Below are 20,133 nucleotides of genomic sequence, written 5' to 3'. Positions count from 1 at the left end.
GCTGCATCCCTAAGTTGGGATTCCTGGCTCAGTCCCTCCCAGAAAGTGGACCAGGGCAGAGCTGAGCAGCCCAGCACCCTCTGGGTCTCTGAGGCAGGGGACGGTCAGCTGTGGCCCCAGCAGGACCAGGCGTTTACCTGGGTACAGGACGCGGCTGATCATCCCTGGCATCACAGTGGTGAACATGGGCAGCAGCTTCAGGTACCCGCACAGGATGCAGCCGCCTTTGACGTGCGAGAGGCTCTTCCCTGCGAGGTATCGCTGGACCGTCATCTGTCAGGGACACACAGGTGGTCAGGAGGGTGAGGCTGGAAAAGCCAGGCGCCTGGGCACAGACAGGACGACCCTGGGCAGCTTTCTTGGCTGGACGCACCCTTGGGGGTGCCAGGGCCGAGCTGCCCCCCCCCCTTTAGGCTGGGCCCAGCCCCAGGAGCCTAAAGGGCATCCAGGGCAGAGGACTGGGCTCCTGGGCATGACCTTGACCTCATGCTGGCATTGCACACCAATCAAGGCAAGGATGAGGTTCATTGCTGGAGGCCACAGACTGGCTCTGCCGGGCAGCAGGAAGAGGGCCGTCGACACAGCAACTGCAGCCAAGGGGGTTCCGGCAACCAAGGGGTGTTCAGAACCGGTACCAACTTCATTCATCTAAATAGAAATTATTTAGTATGAACCTCAACAGAGCAAAATTCTCCCAGGAGCTCTTCAATGGTGCTGCTGTCAGAAGGCAGAATGCTGTGTTCTCCGGAACACTTGGTAGAGAAGTGGTTAAAAAGGAACTCAAGGCTCAGTCCTGTGCCTCAAAACCATGCAGTGTTCTGTATGCACTAAAAAGTATGTTCTTGAAGGACATTTAAATAACGTGAAAAAATATACTCACGACATGCTGTTAGCTGGAAGGGACAGCAGGATACAAAATTGCATGTATGATTGTATGTTATGTGAACATATCTCAATAAAATTGCTTTTAGAAAAATTGCACATACACTGTCATCCTATACCTAGTAAAACAGCAGGAATAAACCAACATGATAAAAGTGGTTAACCATGGCATGGTAAGAGTTCTGTTTTCTTCCTTATGCCTTCCTTATTTTTCCAAATGTGGTATTTTAATTAAAGTGGGGAAGAGCTCAAAAGGTGATCCTTGCCAGGTCGCTGGTTGTGATTCTGGGGAGGTCTCCTGGGCCTCCGAGTGCCAGCCTCTCCGGGGATGGGTCCCCTGCCAGCAGGTGCACACGCCGAGGGCATTGCTTCACTTTTGCTCCCCCCACTCCAGGAGGAGAGATGGTGCCAGGGAGTGGGTGGGGTTGTGGGGCAAGGGCAGAACTGCTACTCTTTCCTATATTAGGAAGGAGTGGCCTCAACATTAAGTCATTCCACATAGAAAGTCCTAAGCACTTGAGTCCATTGCTATATATTTAAAAGTTGGGGAAGGGGAGGGCTATTCTTTAAAAACTGGTGTGCCAAACAGGTATTGAGTTTTCTTACTTTGTCACTCTATTTGCCTTTTTAAATTAATTTTTCTTCACCTATTTCCATTACTAGTTAGGAAGGTGTGATGGTTAGGTTCATGTGTCAACTTGGCCAGGTGATGGTGCCCAGGTGTCTGCAAGCAAGCACTGGCCTAACCATTACTGCAAGGACATTTGTGGCTGGTTAATAAACCAGAAGGCTGGTTTATCAAGTCATCAGTCAACTGGCTGCAGCTGCGACTGATCATATCAACGAAGGGAGTGTCTTCTGCAATGAGAGAATTCAATCAGCTGGATTTAATCCAATCCAACTCGAAGACATCTAAGGGAGAAGAGAGAGGACCTTCACTTCTTCAGCTAACCAGTGAAGCATTTCCTGAGGAGTTTCTGAACACCTTCATCAGAGTTGCTAGTTCGCTGCCTGCCCTATGGAATTTGGACTCGTGCATCCCCAGAGTTGCGTGAGACACTTTTATAAAATCTTAAATTTGCAGATATCTCTTGTTGGTTCTGCTTCCCTAGAGAACCCTAACTAATACAGAAGGTATCTATTCCATTTCTGTGCTTTTAATAACTACCCTTACAATTTTAATATGGATACTACTTAAAGTCTACAATAAACCAATATCCCCACCCTTCTCCTGAACAATTTATGGTTCACACAGACAGATTTAACTCCAACCTGTTGGCCAGTATTTTAGTTTCACCTTGTTTTATATTTCCCATATTAGCCATTTACTGTTTTTCAGCTAATGCTTTAGATTTACTCATATGCCTATCAAGTTCTTTGCTAACTATTCCTTCACTGCTTCCTGTTTCCTTATGTACATCTTCAATGTTTCTTTAGAGAAGGTTGTGTCTTTATTTTGAACTTGATTATGAATAATATCTTAGGTGGCTCTTCAATTTGAAATTGCTATTTTCTCTCGGTATTTTGGAAATGACTCCACTGCCTTTTGGCCTACGTGGTTGCTGTTAGGAAATCTGTCCTCAGGACAACTCATTCTTTTCTAAGCAGTCTTTTCTCAGGTTGCTTTAAAAATCTCCTTTTCTTTGATGCTCTGAATTTTCATTATGATGTGTCTTTACATGGAATTAAAAAATACATATATACATTTCTGCTTGGGATTCATTTCAGTGCAATTCTTGCTCTTTCAACAATTATAAAAATACCCAGCCACTTTCTCTTGAAATATTGCTTCCTTTCCCTTTTTTTCTGGATCTCCAACAGATGTATTTTAATCCTTCTCATTCTATTTCCCATATCACTATATTTCTCTTTCATATTTTCCATTTTTGTGCTTTCTAGGCAATTTCTTCAGCTCTCTCTTCCACATCGCAATTTTTTTCTTCAGTTGTGTTTAATCGGCTATTTTAGTAGCTACTGAGTTTTACATTTCAGTAAGTATACTTTCACTTTAGAAGTTTTTAAAAATCTGACTTATCTGTTTTGATAGAATTTTGTTTCTTGTTGTTTTCAGTTCCGGTTTATTTCTTTAAACCTTTATTTTGTACTTAAGTATCTAATACTTCCATTTTCTGAGGTTCGCGGCGCTAATTCTACTGTCTGCTGATGCCTGCTCATGGTGGCTTGAGTCTTCCATGTTTCCCAGTTGCGGACTGGAGGCTCATGTTCAGCAGGGCTTTATTCATAGAGAGAATCTTCCATTACCCGTGCCAGGTCAGGGTGTACCAAAATTTGGATGATATTCTATTAATTCTTCACATGACGTTTCCTGACCATACAAGTTATTTAAAAACCCAAACCTACAGGAATGCAGAACCATGATTATGAATTCTCAGAGGAGCCCAGGAGGAGGCACTTTTTGGTGGTGGTTTTTTCTTCTCTGCTGGTGAGCAGATTTTTCTTTGTAGTCCACTGAGATTATAAATCTAAGCTATGCATGGAGGGTTCCGTTTTAGCTTCACCATTCCTGAACTTGAGGCCTTTCTCCTGTTCTAACAGAAGCCACTAAAACCTAAGCCTTTTGGACACCAAGCTTGGAAAATGCTGTCAGGGCACTGAAGGTGTCAGTGTGAGCTTAACGCTCTTGGGTTCAATTCCCTCTTTGTTCCTGGCCTCTGGAGACTTTCTCCACTACGAATATAAAAATTCTATTTTACCCAGCATTTCTAGGTGTTCTGAATTGGGAGGTGTTTCAGGACATCTAGTTATCTACTGTCAGAAATGGAAATTTCAGGGGGTGACTTTTAAAGCAATGATTACAGAAGAAATTGTAAAGACAAATACAGAATGTTGAAAAAGTCTTCTACGTTAGGTAGCATAATGACAATAGATAATAAGTGGATGGGAAAGACCACCAACAAATGCAAAAGTTTTAACTACCTTATAGACAACACCTGGCTCCTGTGCTCTGGTTCTCATTCTGCATCTTGTCTGTCCACTCAGCACACTATAAAGAACCCTCCGTGCTGCCATGTACACATCCGGTCTTCTGCTTCTCACTTCTGCAACCCACTTCATGTGCAAAATCCACACGTGATTTTGCTTGTCCCTCATCAACTTGTAGGAGGGTTTTTAGGTAGATTTTGAGGAACCTCATTGCTGGGTCATAAAGTACAATACACCTGATCTGATTTATTTACTCTCCTAAACAGATTGCACCAGGCTACACTCCCACTAGCAGGTCACGAGAGTTCCTAAACCTCCATATGGAGCTTTCTAATTTTTGCCAGGCTCACTGTGTGTGTGTTCTGTAACTTTTTATTGGAGTAACAAATATACAACTCAGAATTTCACATATTAACCAGTTCGTTGTGGATTAAATTGCATTTCCCTGATAATTCTGAATTATATGCTTGTTAGTCCTTTGAGTTTCCTTTCCTATGAAGTGCCCGTTCATACCCTTTGCCCACATTTCTTTTTCTTGTTGATTAGTGATTAGTCTCTTGTCCATTACAAATGCTTCTAATTATCTTCTCCCGATCTATCTCTTGCCAACTTTGTCTACAGTACTCTTTGTTAAGAAGCCCTTATATGTGATATAATCAAATTGATATAGTTTTTGACTTATGACTTCTACTTCTCCTTCTGCCTCAATGCTATTCTCTAACACTACCTTCTCTTAATTTTACAGTTTTGCTTTTTCACATTTAAGTCTTGAGTCCAGCTGAAGTCCACCCTTGCATAAATGTTAGGCAGGAGTCTAGTTTTATGTTACTCCCAGCAGTAAGCTGGTTTTTCTAACACCATCAGAGAGTCTGTATTTCTTCCACTGATATATGGAGCCTCCTCAAATATATGCTAAATTCCCATAAGTACATGAGCCTGACTTAGATCTTTTTTCTGTTCCATTAGTCTGTCTGTCTGTTCTCGTCAATTCCAAACCGTTTTTATTACTGTTACTCTGTGCGCATTTAAATATCTGGTAGGGCAATTTATCTCTCTTTGCTCTTCATTTTCAAACTGGGGTTAGCTATTTGTGGCATTTTTTTCTTCCCCATAATCTTTAAACCTTATTTATTATTTACTTTATCAACACACTGAAGTATGTTAAACAAATGCACAGCTGTAGTGTATTAAAGAGAATACTGTGTCATCACTGTCCAGATCGAGAGTGGGGACACTGCAGGGACCCCAGACGCCCCTGGGTGCCTCTTCCACACCTCAACCCTCCCTCCCTCCTGAAATAACCACTTCCATAAGTATTTTAGTTATTTCTTCTTTGCCTTTCTTCATATTCTTATCATTTAGGTGTGCATCCCTAAACAATATAATTTAACCTTGCTTGTACTGCACTTTATACAATTGGAATCACTGTACTATGCGGTCTTCTGTGTCTAGCTTCTTTTATTCAGCATCATGGTTTTAAGATTCATCCATTTTATTATGTGTAGCTCACTTCCTTTTCACTGCTATATTGCCTTTTCACTGTCGGAATATTTCACAATTCATTTAACAATCTACTATTGATAGAGATCCATAATAATTTTTAGAATAAGTTTGGGTTCCTCAAAAAAATCCAAGCAGAATTTTAAGTGGTTATATTTATAGCCTAAATTTGGGAGAAATGACATATTTAAAAATATGAAGTCATCCCATTCAAGAACAGACTGCCTCTCCATTTATTCTGATTACTGTATCTACTAATAGTTTTAAGACTTTTCACAGGTATTATCTATTGCTGATTCAGTTAATTCATAGGGTGCTACTGTGAAAACAATCATATTTTCTCAATGTATTTTTAACATAGCAAGAAAATACTAGCAGTCCTGGTCAAAGCTATAAGGAAGAAAAAAGAAGTATAATGCAAGTGAACAGCTAAAGTTATAGATTTGACCAAGACTATGAATAAAACATAATACTGGTCAATCTTCTCTTATTCCTGATCTCTTAGGAAATGCATCTAAAGTTTCTTCATTCCATAAAATGTTTGCAGTAAACTTTTGGTATGTAATCTTCATCAAGTTAAGGAAATTCCCTTCTATTCCTATTTTGATGCAAGCTTTTACTATAAGTAGATTTCAGATTTATGAAAGGCTGTTTCTGCATTTATTGAGATAATTATATGATTTTTAGTACATTAATAATAATTACATCAATCCATTTTCTGTTTGAACCTTCTTTGCATGCCTGGATTAAACCTGACTTAATCACAATGCATCACTTAAAAGTTATCCTTTGGGGAGAGGATTATGGGAAGATGGTGGAGGAGGGAGCTCCAGGAATCAGTCCCTCCACCAAAACAACTAATGAACTGGCAGGAAGTGTCTGAATCAACTACTTCGAAACTCTGGAGTCTAACAGAACACTGTGCAGCATCCAGGGGCGAGCAGGAGGAAGATGGTGGTAAATTGCAATAAATATCTGTGTATTTCACCCTCCATGCAAGGGCTACCTTCCCTATCCCCATATGCATGACAGCAGAGGACTGCACCAGGGCTCCTGGTACAGCTTGCTGGTGCCAGGGTGGGCTGTATGGCGTGGTCCTCCAAAACCTGTGGGCATGCAGACTGATCTCTGATCACTGCTTTGGATCAGCTACTTCAGATCACTGGGGGGGTCACTGTTCCAAACCATCCTCAGGCAAAAGCAGCAGAGGAGTCTTAAAGAGGCAGTACCCATTTTTTGTTTCATCCTTTGTCACAAATTCATGACTCCAGCCAACCACCATCACCACCACCTTGCAATGGCAGAGAAGTGGGGTAGCTAGATTTCCAGAACTATGACAATATATTACTCAGAATGTCCAGTTCTCAACAAAAAGTTAAAAAACACAGAAGGAAACAGGAAAGTATGGCCCATTTCATGGTATCTGCTTTCAGCAGCCTAGGAAACTAAAACACCGAGCAATCTTACTTTTAGTGAATTATCCTTGGGAGGTAATCACAGCACTTCCATTTCTGACAACAATATGAACCAGAGAGGCCATAACTCCCACTAAAAAGAACATCTAAAATTTATAAATAAAATAAAAAGGCAGTATTTCAAATAGAAGGATAAGCATATTAAAAAAACACACACAACAAAAACTCTGAGGTCGGGAACAAAATAGAAATAGTTGTTCAGGGAAGTAAGATTCCACAGAAACTGCTGGATACCGTGGGAGCATCCACAGATCCTAGTGGCCTAGTGTTTCCACGTGACAGGGATGGGGACAACGTCTGGCCCTGCAAACAACAGGAGACCACCCCTCAGGAAGTCAGAACACAGTGAAGGCTACTCTAACAGGGGTGTAGTAAACGGGGTTGGCTGGAGGCAAAAGGGGTTGCAGAGCTGGTGTAGACAGCAAGGAAAATTGTTCATTTCACTTTAGCTCTGAGTGGAAAAAACACCCCCCCACCATGAGAATTTGTGGCCACTAGCCAGCCTGCAAAAATTTGGGGGACTGTAATTGTTATTTGGTGGCCCAAATTACTGCAAGGCAGGGTTTTAAGAACCGAGATACGATTCACATACCAAAAGCTTAACCCTTTAAAGTGTACAATTCAGTTGTTTTTAGTATATTCACAAAGTTGTGCAACCATCACCACTCTCTAATTCTAGGATATTTTAAGCACCCCCAAAAGAAACTCCATACCTGTTAGAGTCATTCCCCATGCCCCCCTTCTCCCGGCCCCTGACAACTGCTAATCTACTTTCGGATTCTATGGATTTGCCTATTCTGGACATCTAAAATAAATGGAATAATACATTATGTGGTCTTTTGTGTCTGGCTTCTTTCATTTTGCATAATGTTTTCAAGGTTCATCCACATTATTTTTAGCTGAATAATATTCCACTGTATGCATACACCACCTTTTGTTTAATCATTCATCAGCTGATGAACATTTAGGTTGTTTCCACTTTTGGGCTATTGAATAATTCTGCTACGAACATTCGTGTACAAGTTTGTGTGTAGACATTTGTTTTCAATTCCCTTGAGGATATAGGTAGGGGTGGAATTGTTGAGTCTTTTGGTAACTCTGTTTACCTTTTTGAGGAATCGTCAAACTGTTTTCCAAAGTGGCTGCACCATGTGATATTTCCTCCAGCAACGTACAGCCCTGCCAACACTCTTTGATTACAGCCATTCTACTGGGTAAGAAGTGGCCTTCCACTGTGGCTTTTATTTGCATTTCTCTAGAGACTAATGCTGGTAAACATCTTTTCATGTTCTCATTGGACATCTGTGTATCTTCTTTGGAGAAATGCTTATTCAAATCCTTTGACCACTTTTTAATTGGGTAACTTGTCCTTTTATTGTTGAGTTGTAAGAGTTCTTTATATATTCTGAATAGTCCCTTATCAGCTATATGACTTGCAAACATATTCTCCCAATCTGTGAGCTGTCTTTTCACTTTCTTGATAGCACCCTTTGAAGCACAGAAGTTTTAAATTTTGATGACGTCCAATTTATCTGTGTTTTCTTTTATTGCTGGTGCTTTTGGTGTCATATCTAAGAAACCAGTGCCTAACTCAAGGTCGTGAAGATTTACCCCAATGTTTTCTTCTAATAGTTTTATAGTTTCCACTCATAAATTTAGTTTCTTTAACCCACTTTGAGTTAATTTTTGTAGATGACATGAGGGAGCGGTCCAATTTCAATCATTTCCAGGTGGATACACCATTGTCCCAGCACCACGTGTTGAAAAGATTATTTGATTCCCATTGAATGGTCTTGGCACTCTTGCTGAAAACCAACCGACCAGAGATGTATGGGCTTATTTTTAGACTCAATTCTATTCCATGGATCTAAATGTCTATCTTTATGCCAGTACCACACAGTCTTGATTTCTGTAGGTGCACAGTAAGTTTTGAAATCAGGAAGTTTCAGTCCTCAAACTTTGTTCTTCTTTTTCAGGACTGTTTGGGAAAATCTGGGTCCCTTGCATTTCCACGTAAATTTTGTCAATTTCTGCAAAAATGTCAGCAGCTGGGATTCTAATAGGGATTGCACTGAATCTGTGGATTAGTTTTTGGAGTATTGCCATCTTCTCATTAAGTCTTCTAATCCATGAACATGGAAACATGGACATTTTTCCACTGATTTGGTTATTCTTTAATTTCTTTTGATTGCAGTTTATAGTTTTCAGTGTATGAGTCTTGCACTTCTCTCGTTAAAGGTGTGCTTAAGCATTTTATTCTTTTTGATGTTATTGGAATTGGAATTGTTTCCTTAATTTCATTTTTGGATTGTTCCATGCAAGTGTATTTTTGTATAAGGAGCTTACGTTCTATAACCTTGATGAACTTGTTATTATTAGCTCTAATACTTTTCTTGTGGATTCCTTAGGATTCTTTATATACAAGATCATGTAATCTACAAAGAAAGATAGTTTTACTTCCTTGTTTCTACTCTGGATGGCAAGGCAAGAGTTTTAACTTAAGAATGACATAGGTAAGATGTGTCCTCAGGCACCTAGCCAGAGAAAACCCAAATCCTTGTACTCAAATCCAGGCCTTCAAGGATTCCCACAGAGAGAGGTCCAATGAATACTAGTTCATAGTTTTTTTTTTTTTAAATCACACACTCACAAGGAAATAAGTCATCATAAGTGAGAGTCAGCAGAAACAATACATGGCAGAACCAGATCTACCAAAATTTCAGATAACCATAATAGAAAATAGGCATACTAATTTAAGGATACAAAAGATGGAATATACAATAGCCATAGGAGTAAGAAATTACCAAAAATTACCGTGGAGATTTGAAAATAATCATATAGAACTTCTACTAATGAAAACATTGTTTTTTAAATTCAATTTTATTGAGATATATTCACATACCATACAATCATCCAAAGTGCACAATCAATTGTTCACAGTACCATCATATAGTTGTGCATTCATCACCCCAATCTATTTTTTGAACACTTTCCTTGTACCAGAAAAAAGTAAAAATAAGAATAAAAAAAAAAGTAAAAAGAACACCCAAATCAGCCCCTCCACCCTATTTTTCATTTAATTTTTGTCCCCCATTTTTCTACTCATCCATCCATACACTGGATAAAGGGAGTGTGATCCACAAGGCTTTCACAATCACCCTGCCACCCCTCGTAAGCTACATTGTTATACAATCGTCTTCAAGAGTCAAGGCTACTGGGTTGGAGTTTGATAGTTTCAGGTATTTACTTCTAGCTATTGCAGTGCATTAAAACCTAAAAAGGGTTACTATATATGCATCAGAATGCCCACCAGAGTGACCTCTCGACTCCATTTGGAATGTCTCAGCCACTGAAACTTTATTTTGTTCCATTTCGCATCCCCCTTTTGATCAAGAAGATGTTCTCAATCCCAGGATGTTGGGTCCGGATTCATCCCCGGGAGTCACATCCTGCATTGCCAGGGAGATTTACACCCTTGGGAGCCAGCTCCCACATAGGGGAAAGAGTGGTGAGTTCACCTGCTGGGTTGGCTTAGCTAGAGAGAGAGGCCACATCTGAGCAACAAAGAGGTACTCAGGAGGAGACTCTTAGGCACAATTATAAGCAGGTTTAGCCTCTCCTTTGCAGTAAGGAGCTTCATAAGGGCAAGTCCCAAGATAGAGGGCTTGGCATACCAAACCTCCAGTCCTCAATGTTTGTGAGAACATCAGCAACAATCCACTTGAGGAAGCCCAACACCTCTGCATTTTCCCCCAGCTCCTCAGAAGAGCCCTGTGTATATATTTTTATTCTCTGCCCAAATTACTTTGGGATGTGTCGTTAATTTGCACTAACCCGTGCAAACCTACCAGGTCTCACTTCCTATTAAAAGTTCCATGTAATTATGGTGTTTGAACAAACTGTATGAGTTAAACTGTTTAGGAAATATAGAACCTGCACCAAATAAACATCTCTTCCCTTGGTCTCACATGGAATTTGAAGTTTTAAAACATAGTCAATATTGTCCTTTACAACTTTTGGGCTGATTTCCCCTAGTCCTAACCACATCTGGTTCATTCATCTCTCTAATTGAAGTCTGGACTCTTTTTCAGCTTTTTTAACAGTTGCTATACGTGCTAATACTGACATTCATATCTGCTGAGTTCTAACTCTGAGTTTCAGGTGTCACACAGATACCCAAAGTTCCAGGGACTGATCAGGTCATACACAAAGGGATCAGCATCTCGGAATCTGGAGACAGCCATTACAATTCAGGAATAGATGTGACTGCTGTAAGAGCTTACAATCTAGGGACTGTTACAATAAGTGTTCCCCTGATAAGCTGTGCTCTAAGGTTCAATTCTGAGTTTACACATTGTAGTTAGTCCATATTGGTGAGGCATCATAGTGTTTGCCTTTGTTTCTGGTGTACTTCACTCAAAATGCTGTCTATAGGATCCATCCACCTCCTTGCATGTCTCGCAGCTTCACTCCTTCTCGCAGTTGCTCAATATTCCATTGCATGCACACACTACGGTTCACCATTCCGTTCTTCAGTTGATGTACCCTTAGGCCACCTCCACCAATTGCAAATCATGCATACTGTCTCCATAAACACCAGTGTGCAAATGTCCATTCATGTCCCTGCTCTCAGATCTTCCAAGTATATACCCGTAATGAGGTTGCAGGACCTTACGGCCCCCACATACTTAGCTACTTGTGGAACCACCACACTACACCATTTTGCCTCCTAACCAACAGTAAATATGTACATCCCTCTCTCCATGTTTTCTCCAGCACTTTTATCCCTAAAACATAATTATTGCAATTAAAAATTCAATTTACTGCTAAAACAATAGAATATACAAGAGCTAAAGAGATAATCAGTCACATGGAAGACAAATCTGAGGACACTGCACATCATGCAACACAGAGAGAAAGATATGGAAAATATGAAAGATAAATAAAGCACAGGACGTGCAGGAAGATAAAGTCCAATATCCATATAGAATAAGTGGCATTTCATAAACAGAGAGTGGGAGTGAGGTTTATCAAAATGTTACTCATAATTCCCTGAAATTGATGAAATACATGAATCCAGAGAATCAGGAAGCACAATAAAATGAAAAAAAAGCTTTAAAAGAAACCAGAAGGAAAAAAGCAGATTACATACAAGGAACAAGAATCAGACTAAATATGAGTCTCCATAGCATAAACGGAAGCTAGAAATCAGAAGATAATACCTTCAATGTGCTAAGAGAAAATAACTACCAACAGTCAGACCCCAGAAAAAAGAGTCTAACATACAGAAGGAATGTCTGATCCAGGGGCCCTGCTGCTTATCTCATAGATACCAGGTGCACCATAAACTAAGGGTTGAAGGCTGTTTTAGAAATCCCAGTCACAGTGGCACCTAGACCCCAGGGGGCGGACAAGGCAAGATCAGATATGCCCATAAGATGAACGATTCCTCCACACAGATAATACAGTGCACATCAAAGAAGAGTAGTGTGTTAGAACCCTAGTAACCAGTCAGCAGAAACTGATAAGCACTCACCCAATCGAGGCCCAGAACACACTCAGGAGGACCCTTCCCCCCAACACCCAACGTGGGTTTTCCTTTAAAAAAATGCTGCTCTCACATAGAGGGCCGGAGCCATTTTTCCTTTCTTTCTTTTCTGATGGCTCCTACCTGCTTTCTTCTGCTTTCTTCCTCTAATAAACCTTAAATTCTCTACTTAAACCATGACTCGCTGCGTTGTGTGAATTCTTGAACAGCTCTGAACCTAACACCAACCTCAAATTCTTTACATGGCAAAAAGTAACTTTCAAGACTAAGGGTAAAAATACATTTTCAGACAAAGAGAACTCTAAAAAACTCAAGACCCCCAAAAAAACACCCCCCCATCCCAATACTCCAAAGGAACTTCTAAAGGATCCACTTCAAGAAAAAGGAAGATGATCACTAAAGGAAGGTTTAAAACTCAAAAAATAATGAGAAAAGAAAACAACAATGGAATTAAAGGCAATAACTTTAATCTGTGTGGTGAAAAGTCCCTAAACAAGACAGAGCTAAAACACTGGACAACAATAGCCTGAGTTGTGTGCGTGTGTGATAGGAGCTAAAGCATTCTAAAGTCTTTGAATTGTTTGAAGAAAGGAAAAATTTTAATACTTTGGACTTCAAGCATGTAGATTCAAATTTCAAGGGCAAACCACTAAGGAAGAAAAGAGAAAGAATGAGAAAGTAAACCCAGGAAAAGAACATCTTGGGGTCCAGACAGCAGCTTTCGACCCAAGAAAGAAGCATCAGTGATTCTGAGGATGAGGATAAAGGGAGATACAAGAACGACAGCTGTGTCCAGAGAGAAATAAAGATTGGAACATGTCAGACTGCTCCCGGAGAGATGGCCCAGAAAGACCAAATTAGAGCAATAGTTGAGGTTTGTAACATATGAAAGATTTAATCACTGGAGGCCCTGGTAAAGGATTTGGGGATGAATTAATGACAAATATTAGGCAACTTAATAAGCACTAAGCAAATCAATAAAAAAGATCGTTACTAACTCCTGGGAAACAAAGAGTTGTTCAAGAAAGAAGTGCATTCTTAATATACTACTTGGCTTATCAGTGAATGTATGTACATAGTCGCAGTAACATTAACTCCGAACACGAGCCAACTGAGATTACGATATTGACTACACGGGGAGGATGAAGGGACAGTGCATGCGTGTGTGTGTGGAAGGATGCTGGTGAGTGTGTACATCAGGAGTGAGCAAAAGAGTCAACAATCTTCATTTTCAGAAGCGGGATGTCAATAAGTAATGCCTAAATCAGAAAACCCAAGAAGTAATAGCACAAGCATGCCATTTAGATATATGGAAGTAATCACTGAAAGCAAGAGCCTCACAAGTGTAAGCTGAAAGGGATTGCCTCTGCAGGGGGTGCAGGTGGGGGGGAAATGATAAGGGGAAGTAGGATGGGGGAGACAGCTGTTTTCATAATAAACCTTGTAGATGATTTGACATGTTAAATTATATGTGTATGCAATCTTGTGAAGATAAAACTAGCCTGTAAAGAGAAGAAAATGTGATATAATTCATTCTACTAACCATTTAAAAGAGAAAATCCATATGAGCATCTCAACAGATGCAGAGAATAATGAAAAGAATTTGATAAAATGCAACATCCATTTGTGCTTTAAAATAAAAAAGAAAACTGAAGCAAGCTGGGAATAGAAAGGAAGGTTCTTCACCTCTTACAGAGGATATACCCCAAACCTAAAGCAAACATCAGTCAGTGGTGAAACACAAGAAACATTCCTTTTAAAAGTGGTCACCAGCTAAGGATGCCCGCTCTTACTGCTTAGCAATCACAGCTCATCCTTGGGTGAGGCTTGCTCTCTGGCAGCCATTTAGCATCCTGATTCAGTTGAGCCTCACAAGAACAACCCTACAAGGCAGGCACTACTATTACTGTCCCTGCTTTACAGGTGAGAAGACAGAAACACGGACGCCCAGAGGGTGCTCTGCCCAGGGCTTCCCAGCTAGCACACGTGGAGCCAGGGCTTGAGGTGGGCAGCCTGACTCCAAAGTCAGTGCTCGCCCACACAGTTTTGTTTCTTCCAGGCACCGTGACACGTGAAGTCTGAGTTGGCACAGTGCGACGAGACGAACAGGTAAAAGGTTTAAGGACAGGAATGGAAGGAATAAAACTTGGCATTATTCTCAGCTGATATACTATGTATGTAAAAATCTACACAGACTTACTGGAATTAATGAGATTAACAAGAGTGGCTGGATATCAGACCTATATCCTCAAATAAATTTCCACTTCTAGACATAAACAATAATTAGGAAATGTAATTGAAAATTAACACTCACAAAAGGAACCAGGAATATAAGGAACCTGGGAGACACACAAGTGTTACAAAGATGCCTGCTCAGGAACTTTCTGAGCTTTGGGGTTTGCCACGGTGAACCCTAAAGTCGGCCAATTGAGAAGTGGTTAAATACATTTTGGTATGTATGCACAATGGAGAGCACACTTCCATTAAAAATGAAAATTTTTAGTTTACTGACATGAAAGGATGTCTGCAAAAGATTTCTGAGTAAAAGGAAACCCAAGAAATGATGGAGAGCAGGCAAAGACTAATTATGTTCATGCAAAATAATTCATACATCTCTCTCTGTTAACTGGTACTGAAAGGCGTCTGCAAAGATGTTCATAAAAATACTGTAGATTTCGCCGCTTGATGGGATTTTGGTGATTTTGTCTTTGACCTTTTCTTCATTTTTTAGCTTTTAACAATAAAGACGTGTGTCACTTTTACTTTGACGGCAACATTTTATTTCTTAACCTGGGTAATGGTTACACAGATTTTCAGTTTATCACTTTAAAGCTGTACATATATGCTTTATACAGTCTCCTGATGTATATGCCACAATTCGGTAATGATATTTTAAAAGTGTGCATCACTGTTACGATCAGAATTAAAAAGCTGTTTTTCGCTTTCAAGTAAATTATGCGTGTTAGAATCTTCTGGATTATAGACCACTGGCATTGTTGTTTCAGAAGAGGGTGTCTGAAACTCCTGCAATGTTCAGTGGCAGATCTCGCAGTCCTCGATCTGTGGCCAGCAAGGTGAAAGTAAAAATATGTTCCTCCAGTTTAGGACCCACACGACAGGAGTGCAAGTTCACGTACTCTGTGCTCTGCTCAGCCTTTGCCTGGGCGGTGACACTGAGGTAGAGTTCTTCTACAAACACAAGAAGCTAAATGGCAGAATGGTTCACTTTTGGGTGAATATACTCTTCATACCGGATCCGGAGGAAACCTCAGGGGAAGTAGGAAATGGAAGTCTAAGCCATCAAAAAGAGCTGGCAGGTCACGACAAGGAATACCCAGTACTTAGTTTTAATGAAAAATGACCTTGGCAAAGCAAAAAAGACAAGGCCAACTGATACTGTCTTCCAGATACTAAGGTGAAGCTGGGCTTCACAAAACCAGTAAAGAAGCCACAAAACCCAGTCCAACTGCTGTGATCCCAGACGTCAGTGACAAGGGGCCTCATCACCACAGGTGTTCCGAATTGGCCGACTCAATCCAGAGAATGAACCTTTTGATGAAGATCAGCAGATGAAAATTCCAAAAGTCTGAAGGTTTTTTTAGTCAAGACGGATAAAACACCATAAAATCAAACTTGAATAAACTGAAAATGGGCCTCTGAAAACATGGCACTAGGACACTGTGTCAGATCGCCAATTATAGGAACACTTCTCTTTTCCTGACCAATCTCATTTTACCCTATAAATCCACATGACTTTGACAGTTGTTGTCCTGTTGAAAAAAAACGGTTGAGTGGCTGTATCATGTATTTATCTTTTCATGTCAAAAGGACATTTAAAGTTCAGTTATGATAAAGATGGAACTTTCCCATTTTATTCTAGTTTTATGAAAAATATTATGCATTTTAAACAAAATGAAAATGGTTGATAGGGTAGATGGTGTGATGGTTAGGTTCAAGTGTCAACTTGGCCAGGTGATTGTGCCCAGGTGTCTGGTCAAGCAAGCCCTGGCCTAACCACTACTGCAAGGACATTCATGACTGATTAATAAACCAGAAGGCTGGTTTATTAAATCGTCAGTCAACTGACTGCACTTGTAACTGATTACTCAACTAAGGGTGTGTTTTCTGCAATGAGAGAATTCAATCAGCTGGATTTAGTCCAATCCGTTGAAGACTTTTAAGTGAGAAGAGAGAGAACTTTCACTTCTACAGCCAGCCAGCCTCTCGTGGGGAGTTCATCAGAAAACTTCATCGGAGTTGCCAGCTTGCTGCTTGCCCTATGGAATTTGACTTGTGCATCCTGCCTTACAGAATTTGGACTCGTGTATCCTGCTCTATGGAATGTGGACACACGCATCCCCACATTTGCGTTAGACACTTTTATAAAATCTCATATTTACAGATATCTCTTGTTGGTTCTGTTTTCCTAGAGAACCCTGACTAATACAGATGGCATCTGGGGAGAAATTTCCTTTTAAAAATAAAATTTCCCACAAAGTAATAAAGTTATTTATGCAATAAATAAATATTGTTAGAGAAACTGACCCCCGAGATGGGCTCCCAGTCATTTGCAGTTGCATGGAACGTGGCAAAGCCTGGAGCACAGAGAGAAGAATCACTCCCCCTTCCCCAAATGCAGTCCCTTCCCCCAGCTGCCTTGCCTCTACTTACCTGATCTGTGCACCAGTAGTACAAGGAGAGGATGGAGAAGCCGAAGACAAGTCCAGGCCAGGGAAGGTCTCCAGTGACGGGATGGCGGAAGATATGGAAAGCATCCGGACGAGGCATGTAGCATTCCGGCTTGGCAGTCCAGTGTCCCTCACTGATCACGCTTGGGATGGCGTACAGGTATTTATCCAGTAAGCCCTGGTATCCTCCCACTTCCTTAAAGGCTTAGAACACCACAGAATGCCTATTAGTTCCTTCAAGAGCACAACAATGTACATCAGAAGAGTGCAGAGTGCAGAGTACGACCCAGTTTGATTGATCGTATCTACCTAAAATTGGTGACCAATGGAGTGACAAACAGCCAAGACCTTATAATGTAATGAGAAAACTATGGTGGTCATTAGTGATGGTTGCGTGCCCCTTCCTGGGGGCAGAACTCCTCTTTCCAGTTGCACTCCATTAGGTGGGCTTGAGCTGGCCTAGCAAATCCCCCCTCATTCCAGTCTGGCATGTGACCCAGGAGTGGCCAAGACCCCCCATTCCCTGGTGACAATCGCTAAACCAGGAATGGACATGAGACCCGAACTGCCCTAGGATCCTTCTGTAAAGGGACCAAAAGAGACTGCTCCCTTCCTTTGGAGCACTGAGCTAGGCAGTTTGAAGCTATCTTGTCTACCTGGTTCATTTTGACCCCTGGATCCAGCCATGCCTGAAGGTATTATATCCCTGGAACTTTTAGCTATGTGAGCCAAAAACAAAAACAAAAAAAAGTACTTATGTGCTTACACTAGTTTTGAACTAAAGTTCTGTCACAGATTATCTAAAGATTCCTGACTAAAATAGAAATTAGTATTCTTCTTCTAATAACAGCAAAATATTTATGAAACTTCTTATTTGAAATTTTCTTCAGAGACTGTGGCACTCTTTTGCCAAATATCCTAAGTGGTGTAAATCTTGACATTAAAGAAAAATATTTTTAAAAACCCACTAAAACACCCACAATTCCACCAACAGCTAAAAATTATTTTCATGTTGGGCCCTTAAACCTTGTTCCTTTGAAATAGACTTAAATTTTGAAATCAGATCAAAATTCCATGTAGATTAAAAAAACAAAAGGTGAAAAAGACAACTACCAAGTTATTACAAGAAAACAGGAGACTATCTTTACGAACTTGGGTTAGGAAGTGCATTCTTAAGCAACATATAAAAAGGAAAAGAAAGGTTAATAAACAAGTTAAACTTTAAAATTTATATGACAGAAATTGAGTTCAAAAATTTTGTGAGAGAGAAGAGATTTGCACTGTGTACAGAGGACTCCTTCACATAAGAACTAAGGAAAATGATGGGAAAGACACATGGGTAGAGAATATGAGCAGGTTAATTTCAAAAAAGAGGAAATACAAATGATCACTGAATATATGAAAAGATGCTCAACCTCACCAGTATCAGGAAACTGCAAATTAAAACAAAAATGGAGTCCTTTCATTTTTTACCTATTAGATGGACAAAATTTTAAAAGTCTTAAAGCATTAAGTATTGGCTGGAAGGTTTGGAAACATATTCTCAGACACTGCTCATGAGACTATAAATTAGTCACTTTCCCACTCTGGAAAGGAATCTGGGGGAATCTCTAGATGCTAAAGTTGGGTTTATTCCAGGAATGCAAAGCTGAGTTAACATGCAAAAAAACAAGTCAATGAAATTCACCATGTTAATGGAATAAAGGAAAAAATAAAATAATCTCAGTAGATGTGGAAAACATTTCATAAAATTCAATACTGATTCATGATAAACAGTCCTAACAAACTAGGAATTAAGAGAACACTTTAGTCTGACAAAAAGGTATCTCCAAAAACCTAAAGCAAATATTATATTTCATGGTGAAATATTCAAAGTTTTTTCTCTAAGACTGGGAATGAAGCAAGGATACCTGCTACTCCACTTCTATTTACCACTTGTCAGTGTAATAGTAAGAAAAAGAAATAAAGGGTATAAAATTTGCAAAGGACAGGGAAAAAAAGATAATTTCTTGACCTGGGAGTTGGTTCTAAGTGTGTGCTCACTTTGTAATATTTCATCTGCCTATATACTTTGACTTGTATTCTTTTCAATGAAAAGCTTATTAAAAATATAAAAACCAAAAACGTACGGTAGATCTCTATTTACTGACAGAAATTTGCCTATGATTTAGTGCTGGTAGTAGAAAAACATCCTGTAAAACCTTATTTTTTGATTCTATTAAAATATATTTCCCATACATAAACATTTTTATATATGTGATGACTATCTCTGGAAAGATACACTCAAAAATATTACCCCAAAATAAACAAAAATAAATCAAATTGTATGTGTATGGGTTCCCATGGTGACAAGGTTGAGAATAATACCCTCTTGGATGTACAAATTCTTATATATTTCTAACAGAAAACTATTATCTCACTACTTGACAATCGTTTACTTATCATAAGAACTAACATGAATACCCCAATAAAAATGTCCCATGTTACTTCATGGTGCACTCATATTTGCTGACTGGCAGGACTGTGGATTGTGTGATTGTCTAATTCTATCTGTTCTCATTCCACGGGGCCCAAAAGCACGCCCTATGGAACCATATTTATGCACACACATATCATATCATTTATATGTATATAGAGTTTCAAGAATTTTTCACTCCACCAGTCAAGACTTTTTCTTCTCGACTTCTGCAAGACCAGTCTGCCCTGGAGAACTGTAGTAGTGGCAACCACACTAAGATCCCACTCACAGCTGCAAGAAGGAAACTTCTGTTTTAAGGTAAGTCTCCTTGCCATTAGGGACACTGTAACACATTCATTCACTTCCCGGGCTTTGGCACTAAAGAGACTCGGCTCTGAGTCCTGCTCTTGGTGTGTCTCGTAAGCTACTGAACGGAGACTCAGTTTCCTCATCTGTAAAATGGGGGTAAGGACAGTAGTTATGCCTCATAGCAATTGTGATGGCTAAATGAGGCAATATAGAAAAACGCCTAAATTCTGCACCTGACTCCTATTTAGCACTCAGTTCATGAGCTATTAGTCTTCATTATTCTAACATAATGAGCACCTACTATGTTTCAAACTGCACTTAGTGTGTGGG

At 40.0% G+C, this 20,133-nt stretch overlaps 1 protein-coding gene across 1 annotated transcript in view; it reads right to left on the bottom strand.

Moving 5' to 3' along the window:
• The window catches only part of LOC119524826 (sodium/glucose cotransporter 1-like), a 98,586-nt gene that overhangs the window by 25,656 nt on the left and 52,797 nt on the right, over positions 1 to 20,133 (bottom strand). Inside the window, exons 9-10 of the mRNA XM_037823459.1 lie at positions 17,020 to 17,240; positions 138 to 273 (exon numbers count right to left, since the gene is read on the bottom strand). Of these exons, the coding sequence (XP_037679387.1) occupies positions 138 to 273; positions 17,020 to 17,240 (357 nt within the window). The remainder of the gene's footprint in view (positions 1 to 137; positions 274 to 17,019; positions 17,241 to 20,133) is intronic.

This window comes from Choloepus didactylus (genome assembly GCF_015220235.1).
Source record: "Choloepus didactylus isolate mChoDid1 chromosome 23 unlocalized genomic scaffold, mChoDid1.pri SUPER_23_unloc1, whole genome shotgun sequence".
Taxonomy (NCBI): domain Eukaryota; kingdom Metazoa; phylum Chordata; class Mammalia; order Pilosa; family Megalonychidae; genus Choloepus; species Choloepus didactylus.
This window is presented reverse-complemented; position numbering and strand designations above follow the sequence as displayed.